This window comes from Cryptotermes secundus, unplaced genomic scaffold, assembly GCF_002891405.2.
Source record: "Cryptotermes secundus unplaced genomic scaffold, Csec_1.0 scaffold618, whole genome shotgun sequence".
Taxonomy (NCBI): domain Eukaryota; kingdom Metazoa; phylum Arthropoda; class Insecta; order Blattodea; family Kalotermitidae; genus Cryptotermes; species Cryptotermes secundus.
In genome coordinates this window covers 276,753-287,788 of record NW_019734973.1, presented here as the reverse complement: position 1 = coordinate 287,788, position 11,036 = coordinate 276,753, and the positions used below count along the sequence as shown (strand labels likewise).

At 39.2% G+C, this 11,036-nt stretch overlaps 1 protein-coding gene across 2 annotated transcripts in view; it reads left to right on the top strand.

Annotated features, from left to right (window-relative positions):
• LOC111869133 (probable E3 ubiquitin-protein ligase MGRN1) overlaps positions 1 to 11,036 on the top strand; it is a 39,421-nt gene that overhangs the window by 5,457 nt on the left and 22,928 nt on the right. For both annotated transcript variants that reach the window (XR_002843614.2, XM_023860373.2), the window contains exons 5-7: positions 2,783 to 2,940; positions 5,067 to 5,201; positions 6,871 to 6,975. Coding sequence is in view for 1 of the 2 variants with exons in the window: in XM_023860373.2 (XP_023716141.1) it covers positions 2,783 to 2,940; positions 5,067 to 5,201; positions 6,871 to 6,975 (398 nt within the window). In the remaining variant the exon portion in view is untranslated. The remainder of the gene's footprint in view (positions 1 to 2,782; positions 2,941 to 5,066; positions 5,202 to 6,870; positions 6,976 to 11,036) is intronic.

Genomic DNA, 11,036 nt, shown 5'->3' with positions numbered 1-11,036 from the left:
ACGTCACCGCGGAGGGGAGTGGCGGGGCGGGAACTCGCCTATTACCGTAGTAACGCGAGCGTTACGTTACCGCCGCGTACCGCTGGGGAGGTAGGGGTGATCCATAGCTCAACATGTCACAATATCATTTGAGGTTCTCACAGCAGTAATAATGAAGAGTTCTGTCTTCTGGGATGTAGCACCTTGTAGTCTGTGGAAAGTCAACTGACATTGCAGAGGAAAATGTTGCCTCCATCTTCAGGGTCAAAGAATAAGCCAAAGAAAGAAAGGAATAAGCATTTTGCTTGCCACCTGCTTTCACACTGGTTTCTTGCTTAGCTTATTCCTCAATCCTGAAAATGGAGGCGACATGTTCCTCTGCAATGTCAGTTGACTTTCAACAGATTATAGTCAACTGACATTGCAGAGGAAAAACTCTTCATATGTCACTGTCATATGTCATATGTATATGTCACTGAAACATTCATTTTAACATGAAACACAGTTTATTATTAACATTTTGGTCAGTTGACTTTCAACAGATTATACAATGTTATATCCCAGAAGATAAAACTCTTCATATGTCACTGTCTTTTATTTTACCCCACTGGTGGGGCCCAGTGGTACAGGCATTTTAACTCATTGAAACTGACTTACGTATATAACATTTTTATCAAATTTATTTTTGAATGAAGTTTTATAAGATATAAACAGAAGACTTTGGACTTTTAAATTTCAAAACTTATTTTTGCTACTGAAAGTATAAGTTTAAGAATGCTGATAGTCTACGAGTATTCAAGAAATACATATCCTGGTTGGAATCTGAATGTTCCTTTCATTGAAACGGTTGTTTTGACAGTGTGACAATATAAGAACTCACAGTAACTAAACAATTAACTAAATGTGATATGTCTGTTTTAACATTATTTTTTTTTTTTGCTTTATATTGTACGCGTATAGTTTTATTGGAGCACAGTCTGGAAGTTAATGGCTCTAACCTAGAAACCAATGATTTCAGAAAGGTATAACTCATGTAAATTGAGAACTGTGTCATAAGCTTTAAAATTACTACTGCCCAGTAGATGTATTTTTTTAATTGCTAGTGGGGTGGGAGTAAGTCCCTTGTACTCTGTCCACTTCTGGCCTATTGTACCAGCCCCAGATGATAGGTGAGGGTGATTGTGGAGCAATTGGTGGAATGAAGATTAGGAGGGGAAACCGAAGTACTCGGAGAAAACCTGCCCCAGTGCCACTTTGTCCACCACAAATCCCACATGACCAGACCTGGGATCGAACCCGGGCCGCTGCGGTGAGAAGCCAGCGACTAACCACTTCAGTAGATGTAGGTTTAAAACACTTTAGAGAGGTCCAGAACATATAAACACAGAATTTCATGACCTACCTGAGAAAACAGAGTCATTCAGTTCATTGAAGAATGGTGTTGGAATTGAGCTAACATAGCATTCAGAATGTGTAATGTGTTCGAGAAATGTGGCCCTGGTATTCTATGAGACATAAGGCCATGTGAGGGGATTTTATATATTCCATAAGTTTCTGTTTTGAATGTCAGAGTCACTTGATGTAAACTGTTCATCAGAGAGAAACACAAATTTGGGGTAGTTAACAGACTGCTAACCACCAATTTCTGAAACACATAAAACATCAGAGCTTTTTGAACACCACAGTGTAGAGTTAAGTAGTGGAACAGATTTTTGGGACTATCATCTAGTTGAGTGCTGATGTCATTCAATATGTTTTCAGTCAAAACATGTTTTCTCTTTTTGTTCAGTACCAAAGTTCTGTCAAATTTTTACAGTATTTTATATATTAGTGTCTGCGTTTCACATAAATATGGGATGTAAAAGTAAAGCTATCCCTGTACCAGGCCGTGAAGGCCTATAGGGTTGTGAGAGGTTGAGGGTCCCACATTATCTAGACAATCAGCTCAAAGATGGCGGTAAGGTTGTCAGCCTTACGCGCTGGCCGCACTTTACTCCCTGGGAAAATTATTTAATTAATTCCTGGTACTCATTTCTGTTAGAGGCTGAGTCGACCCCAGGGCCATAGTGCGGCTGGAAGGATTAGGTCAATTGAAAAAATCCAGTGACCTCATCGGAACTTGAACCCGCGACCTTCTGGCTTGTAGCATAGCCCCAAAAATTACTACAGCACCTTTTCCATGATGAATATATTATGAAGATTTATATAAGCGAGTACCTTGGTTTGATAGTCTATGTCATTTCACAGCTAAATTATAATGGTCTTGAATACTGAATTATTCATGCACAAACACTTTAAGCCTTGGTGTTTTGCTAGTAGGCTGAAATTGGTGGCTATTGGACACCCAGTGTGGGAGAGTAGAAGAAGTGAGGGCTGGACAAACAACAGCCCACCCACTATTGCCCCTGACCAAGATCAGAAGAGAATTTTGTGTCTTATCTTTTCACTCCAAACATATTACTATTTCCTAGTATGTTTCCACTGTGCATACATATGGAGCTTAGCATCTTGCTTTCTTTGATTTATGAATAAGATTGTGAAGTGTACAATTAAGATCTAGCATAGGAAATTTAGAGAACCAAGGTAAGTAAATATTCAACATTAGTGGTACAAAATGGTGTGCGTTAATATGAAGTGAGGGTTTAAATGTAATTTTTTCCTTTATGATTTAGTTATATTAAATTGAGAGTAAAGATAGAAATTCCATTTTGGTTGTTCAAATAAATATTTGATATGAGATACTGTTGCAGTGTATACCTGTGACTGAACTTTGTGAGGCTTCATTTAACCATTTCTTTTTCAGAACCACGACAGTCTCACACAACAATTGCAGTGGTAGACCGCCATTCAGATGGGACATATGTCCTCAAAGCGTTGAAGCAAAAGCTGTTTGTGGATGGACTGTGCTATCTTTTACAGGAAATTTATGGTATTGAAAACAAGAACAATGATAATAACAAGGTGTGTTTTTACTGTCACATTTATGTCAGTCCTTAAGAAACTGTATATCACTGATTTAGTCAATTGATACTGACTTTAATTATAATTATCATCTTTTATTTTATGTCAGAGATTTAATTTAGTCTATGCAGCATCCATCACATGTACATAACATGGTTTCAAGGAAATATTTTGACTTCAGGGAGATGGAAGTAACTGGACAGTGTAGGCTGCTGCTTAATGAGAAACTTCATGTTCCTTTCTTCAGGATTTGCAGCCTTGATCTGTTGTCAGCCTCTGGGTGTAACTTTGGCTTTCAGGATTTATCCATGTCACATATTGAAATTGCTTCAACATTTTTGCATATATAGCAGTCACCGTCTTCATGGTGAATGATGTAGTGGTCTTACAGTGGGCTGTGGAGCATAGTGCTCTCATTTGGATGGGGCTATTTGCTAAAGAAGACTCATTCAATTCAGTATAATTGAAGCCATAGCAAACATCCATACATACCATCCCTGCATCTTGAGGGAAGCCATGGAGATAGTCAAGCACCCTCATATCCCCAACTGTGATTACAAACTCAGCAAAGTGTACCAAAGTGTACCTGTGTGTGTTTTCTTCCAGTGTTTCTTCTTAACCATGTCATTGCTTACATTTGGATGGTACTGGGCTCCATGCCTCTATCTTCACTCTCACTTTGAGACCTATACTGGTTCACTTTTTCCTTCCACCTCATTTACCCTGCATTGTCACAAAAATGTTACAACAGCTGCAACATATTTTCATGTGTAAAGGGTTAGCATGACAAATAATTGTGGTTTCTAGATTTGATGATTGGATTTATTGGACACTCACAAGTTGTAACTACAAATAATTATAACACTCTTAAAGATTACTGTAGTTATAATGCATAAAATAAAGTCTTCAACAACTGCTTGCTTAGTTGTTGCTTGTTGAAAATGTGATCTGGTTAACACTTCAGCTATTGAATATGCTAATATTGATGAATTTATGGACTTTTATAAGGTGCCTGAGAACCCAATAGAAATCACCACCTCTAAGGGTTCCACTACTGTTCTTCATGAATTCATTGTCTTGGAATCTTGCTTTAATTTGGGTCAACGCTTTGATTTTTACAAGCATATTTGTCACCACAGGAATGTTTTTAGCTAGCCATTGTTTAGCAGTAACATAGACTGAGGGTGTTGAGGAGAATATTTGGACCAAAGAGAGATGAAGTCACAGGAAGTTGGAGAAAACTGCATAATGAGAAGCTTCATAACTTGTACTCTTCTCCAAATATAATTAGAATGATCAAGTCAAGGAGGATGAGGTGGGCAGGTCATGTAGCATGAATGGGGGAGACGAGGAATGCGTATAGTATGTTGGTGGGAAAGCCAGAAGGAAAGAGACCACAGGGAAAGCCAAGGTGTAGGTGGGTGGACAATATTAAAATGGATCTTAGAGAGATAGGGTGGGATGGTATGGATTGAATTGATCTGGCTCAGGATATGGACCAATGGAGGGCTCTTGTGAACATGGTAATGAACCTTCAGGTTCCATAAAATGCTGGGAAATTCTTGAGTAGCTGCAGAATTGGCGGCTCCTCCAGAAGGGCTGAGTAAGTAAGTAAGTAAGTATGTATTCACTGATATATTGGGTTTCTGGACTTTATCCATCGTCCTAGTTTTTAAGATAACAAAAAACACGACAGATCCAGTTTCTGAAATGTCGTGTTTTTTGTTATCTTAAAAACTAGGACGATGGATAAGTCCAGAAACCCAATATATCAGTGTGTTATACACCATCGTCAGAATCCTATAGTAACTATAAGTATGTATTGTCTAGTAGTAGGTGTCTCTGCTGTGCTTCGCTGACTGCACATTTCTGGCATTCAGGTGTCATGTTACAACGTGATACAGCTAAATCTCAGAAGCCAAAGGTGTACACAAGGAAGGTAATGATTCATCTCCATGACCTAGTTAGGCTAGTGAAGTGGAAAAGGTTTCTAGCCTAGGCATTTATAGGTACATGAGGGGCAGGAAGTTCATAGGGAGTTTACAGGATAGAGGTGTAGTTGGGAGGTTAACACTAAGATGGATCTTAGGGATGTTATAATCTGCTGAACATTGATTTTGTTTCAGAGTGCTGGAGATGAGGATACAGAAGACAATGGTTCAGAATGTGTGATATGCATGTGTGATGTAAGAGACACTTTGATTTTGCCCTGCCGACATCTCTGCCTGTGCAACTCTTGTGCTGATTCTCTCCGCTACCAGGTTGGATGTGTGAAATCACTCTTTACCAATATATCAGTGATATATTTTCATTAGTCAGATATGACAGAATATGTAGTGAACGGTGTTGTGATAAGGAGAAGTTGTGTAGTTGGAGAAAAGAGAATGGGATCTGACTGCTGTCTTGTCGGGACAGACAAACTACAGATAATTGGATGTGGCCAGGCTTCAGTAATTATATGAGGGGTCTGCTTGGACACACAGCATCCTTGGGGTATAGGTTGAGGTCTTCCCTTAACATTATCGGTAGCATGTAGTTTGTTGATTGCCGAAAGAGGGCAAATCTGTGAAATTTTCTGTAACAGTGAAATTTATAGAAGAGTTAGGTATCTACTGAAGGCATGAGTTTTATGCTTTGTAAAATATAATTTTTATACTTTGTTATAAGGTTCAAAATGAGCCAAAGCCATTTTGTTTAATGTCATTGTTTCTGTAGGAAGTATTTTTGTTTAGTTGTCTGTAAAAGGATACTTTTTGGGGTTTGTAGGCTCATCATTTTATTTCCACACATGTTGTGCCTAATGATTTTTTATTAAGAGTTCTGAAAATAAGGTGACTTTGATGCCATTTGAGAATTGTCATGCTGTTTTGTAAAAATGTACAAGTAATTATAATTTTAAGAGAAAAGTCTTTGTCCTAGAGGAAGTAAAATATTTTTCATGATTATGCCATATATTAACATTTAGAACTGCAGTCTCTAAGCATCAGCCACATATCATCATGACAGGTGTACAAGGACCTCAGTTAATTGCTTAGTTTGAGAGAATTGAAAGGGTTAAAATCTTTGAGTGTAGAATTTACATACAATTTGTGCTCTCTAACCAACGTGTTTCTTTATGCCTAATTAGAAATGTGGTTTTAGTCATCTGGAGGAAAGTAACTTTACTACAAAATTGAAGAAAGATGGTTGTTTGGTATGTTCAGCCTTAAGTACTTCAGATTTTTGAGGATGCTTTATAAAGACAGCGTGTAGCAAGTTCTAGAAGTTTCCATTACAATACAGAAACTTATTTCTGTGTTCTCCCATTTGACTCTACCTTTTTTCTTGTATGGTTCAAACATTGCCAGTTGGTCATGTGTTTCTAGAAATGATGCTGTTGACTTGTCTGGAAGCAATGGCACAGAATTATTAGTTCTGTGCTCCTTCTACTGGCTGTATGGAATTTCGACAGCAGCATACTGTGACTGGGGTTACATGCATGTTACAGTGTTATGACACTATGAAAGGAGGACACTTAACCTTTCCCACTATGCATATGGTTAAAAGATCTACTCAGGCTAGTAGCTGAACACAAAATGAGTGTCACAACAGAGCAGATAGTGGTAATATGGACTCACCTCAAAATAGCTTTGCTAACTTATTTATGGTGAACACAGCCTGCCTTCTCCCTTCAAAACCCAGCTGATGACACGTTATTTAACAAGCATCACAGCAGAAACATTTGGAAATGTTATACATCCTTGTCTGACCAAGAACAAGTAATTCAGGCCAGAATTCTATCCTGTTTATGTGTGTGTGAATGTATATATCAGTAGAGTTTGCCTTAGCCTTGTTCTATGTGCCAGGCATTGTGTTTAGCAGCAACAATATAAGAGAACAATGTGTAACAGAATTTTAGAGGCACTTAATATATACCATTATATGTTTTAGGCAAATAACTGTCCCATCTGCCGAGCACCCTTCCGGGCCTTGTTACAAATTCGTGCACTACAGAAGTCCACCACAGCTCCCCAAGGGGCCATCTTGCCTCCAGAGGTAACCAGTGAGCTAGGACTTCAAGAAGTTAGCTATGTTTATTACTTTTTATATCTTAGACTGAACTCTTTATCTGTTTTACCAGAAGCTGTAAGCCATACATGAAACAGTTATCAGAACTACTGAAGTTCAGTGAAGTGAGGTGTTGGTAGTCTGCACTAGTTAGTTAGTTAGTTATTGGAGAGGGTGGGTTTCCCCATGCACTGAGACCTGTATTGGTCCAGTGTGCTTCCCCCTATGATTTCTACCAGTCTCTATATCCTACCGGTACTGGTGCTTACCATCAGTTCCGCCCAACCAGAGAGACCGGCTCTACTAGCTGAGAGGTATCTATAATGCTTCCCCCATCTACCGGAGGTATTAGTGACTGCTGTTGGGCGGGAAACGTCAGTTAATTTGGCTCAGTGACCTCCTTCGGAGATACGAGGTTCTTTTACGTGCCGTAAAGCTACGACACGGGACCCACGGCTTAAAGTCCCTCCCGGAGGACTTGTTTCCTGAATTTTTCCGCCCTTAAAAATTCCACGACCTCCACTGGGTATTTGAACCCGCGTACTACGAGTTATGAGGTGGGAACGTTACCTCTAGACTACGGAGGCTGCTTAGTCTGCACTAACAGAGTTACCAGTTCAAAGAGTTCTTTTGATGGGGTGTAACACTCGAGATAACTTGAGTTTTTGAACAGCTGCAGGCAAATTAAATATTCTTCATGATGTCCAGTGTAACCCATATTTTACATGAAGTTCAGATCATTATTAATTCTCTCAAAAATAGTTCATGATAGACAACATAAAATATAGAACTCAAATAGCTCAGTTAGTATAGTGACTAGGGTGTGGACTGGGTATCCAAGGAGTTGGTTTGATTGCCAGCAGGGGAAAAGATTTTTCTCTTCTCTGCAGCATCCAGACTGGCTTTGAGGCCCATCAGTCTCCTATCCAGTGGGTACCAGGGGCATAAGAGCCAGATCATGAAGCTGAGCTCCATCTAGTTCCAAGATTATGAATGAATGGAACTGTACCTCTGCTCCCCCTTATATCTTCTTATTTTGTGCTTAATTAAGCACAAGGACATCTCTGCAGTTGCCTTAAGCTCTTTCAAATTATATTTTAAGTGATTTTTTGGTTTGATATTTAACATAATAAAAGGAAAACTAATTTTTGAATTTGCAGCATGATTCCTGTACTGTGATTGTCTTTGTAAGGATAAATGAATATCTGGGGTAGTGATATTATATTGTAGCATCCTGCTGTACTTCAGTTAGTTCAGATTGTTTCACAGCCTCACATGCAGCATGTCTTTCTAAAAAAACCTTACTAAAACTTATTCTGTTTAAAAGTTTTACATATAATATAAATTTTAACTTATCAAAAGTTATTCACTACATGTTTTGACCCATAAGGTCATCATCATATGTTTTAAAATTATAAATGAGGAAACTGCTGTCCTTCCTTATCATGGTTTTTGTTTGTTACTATGTGGTCTGTTCTGTCTGCATGTGTATTCGAAGTGGCGGGTTGTTCTGCCTGTTGTGTTATGCTGCGGGTCCCTCTTGCTAATGAATTGAGTTCATTATGAGTGAAAAATGTTATATTATCATACATCCTATTCCCAACAGTTTCAGAGCTATGGGTATTTTCAGTGTAGCACATGTGTGCAGCAGGAATGTGTGTGTTTATTCAGTCTAGTGCACTGTTAGCATGTGAGCCAGTGAGCTGTGTAGTCAGGTCATGTTGTATTATAACAGAAGCAGCTGTGTTTACATATTCCAGTGAAGAATATGTGGGTGTGCATTATACTGAGTTCTGCAATGAAAATGCCAGTGCTGCTGAGGAATATCAGCAGTGAAGAATATCAGCTCAGTGAGTGTTTCTTAATATCCACGAAGTTTTACAAGAAAATGGCATGTTTGCAATTGTGTCATTTGACAGGTTGTGATTGAGGAGGGGGAAACTTTACTGAAATGCCAGCACATCCCACACATCAGTACTCAAAGAATTTTCTCCTGCTTCAGTGTTCTCTGAATGAGAATTTGGAGAACATTAAACACTGAAGACAGTATCCATACCATATCCATCCAGCATATTCAGCCTGCAGACTTGGGTAGGCAGTTAGAATTCTACCATTGGTTAACTTCACACCTGCATTTGCATCACTAGTTAATCACATTTTATTCTCAGTGAAGGCAACAATACAAGACCCCCCCCCCTAACATATGAACTCAAGACAGCTCACACAGAAAGTACTTGTAACTTCCAAATTTATTTCTTGGTAAGTGTGTGGTGTGATGTCATGTCATTGGTGACCAGCTGCTAGGAACATACATCTTGCCACAATGTATGATAGGTGACATTTACATGGTATTTTTTCAAATGAACTGCCAGACCTCTTGCAGAATGTTGCTTTGTGAAGACAATTGCAGGTGTACTCCAGCATGACAGAGCATGCCTGCATTATTTCAGTAGGAATGTCATGCAGTGTATAATTTCTTTAAGCTATGTGAACTATACAGTGTGATCATTTTATTGTTTTCCCAATAAAGTGCCCCCCCCATAACACTCCTTGAGTTCAGTCTATGAGGATAATTCAGTAAGTAAGAGATTGGATTAATACTGGTTATTGATGGTTCATTTGCCTTCCAGGTAATCACAGTAGATAGGTCCTACGATGTTCCAAAAAGTTGTAAGCGTAACCTACCTCCTGGTGATCTTTTTGAATTTATTTTTGCTATTGACCATGAACATTTTGACTCCACACTTTGTGTCTTTGATTTGGGCTCAAACTGTTAAACCCAAGTTTCATCATTAGTCAACATGAGCAAGAAAAGCCCTATTTGCAATGGACTAGTGACTTTTCGATAACCAGCAAATTCAGAGTCTTCCAGCCTTGTCAGCTGTCAATTAATGGTGCCTATCATCATGCATGCATCTTTTTTTCTTTCAGAAATTCATCTTATTTTGATTTGTGGAATGTACTGGCCTGATGCTTAACAAAAATGTCTCTGCAGTTAGCTTGAAATTTACCCATTAGTTTTCTCAGGTTATTCATTCAGTACAGTCTTGAAGATGTGGAGTGGGAACTGACTAGTCTCATAGAATGGTGTATGTCGTCATCACTTTTCTGACTGACTTTTAATCTTTTAATCCACTTGTACATGTTTCTGTGATTCGCGCAAGCATTGCCATAGTGTGGTACCATATGACTATATGTTTACCGCACCTTTAGTGTTCAAAAATCTAATTATACTATGCTGTTCAGTTAAATTACAGTCCTATAATGTTGCTGCCATCGTTAAAATTAACATTGCATGCAAACTACTGGCAACAAAGAATTGGTGCAGCTGCAGACAGGTTTGCAGATCTTATTGCCAACTGTTGCCGGTTGTGTTTGTGGGGTTGTAGCTACGCACTGATCTCCATTTGTAGCCAGTCACGTTTTGTGGTTGCTTTTGAAGTTGGAAGCCACTGGTAGCTGTCACTTTGTGGGTGCTGGCTGTTGGCCAGAGATGGGTAATGTTGGCCACAGCTGCACTCTGGTGAAAGTCAAGTTGGCCGCAGCTGCCTTTGGTGAATTGCCTTTAGCGATTCTGCGGAGGTCCGTGATGATGTAGCCTCACCTTTGTGGTTTTTGAGTGCCACCCAGTCAGGGTACATGAGACTGTCACATGGTGATTAATTGGGCCTTGGCTCCAATGAAGGCGGTCAAAGAAACTCGTGACAACTTTACAACACTTACACTTTATTAGTTGCTTGTAGTTACATGTGTTTATTACATTTTGTGCTAAGGACCAGTAGTAGTTTGTGCGAAGATGGAACACGTACGAACACGTCTGCACCGCTTGGGAACTAGTTAGCTTCTCCTCTTGACAAAGGGCTTTACATCACGACAAGTCAGTGTTAGTATGATGTCATACTGGAATTTCAGCAAGCCGATTGGCTATTAGTGGGAAGTACCGCTGTAAAGCTCCTAGCTACCTACTCTTTGGGCTTACATCATACATTATAAGAACAAAGAGAGGACTGAATCTCGAGTTTCATAAGAAGTCATAGGATGTTGAATCA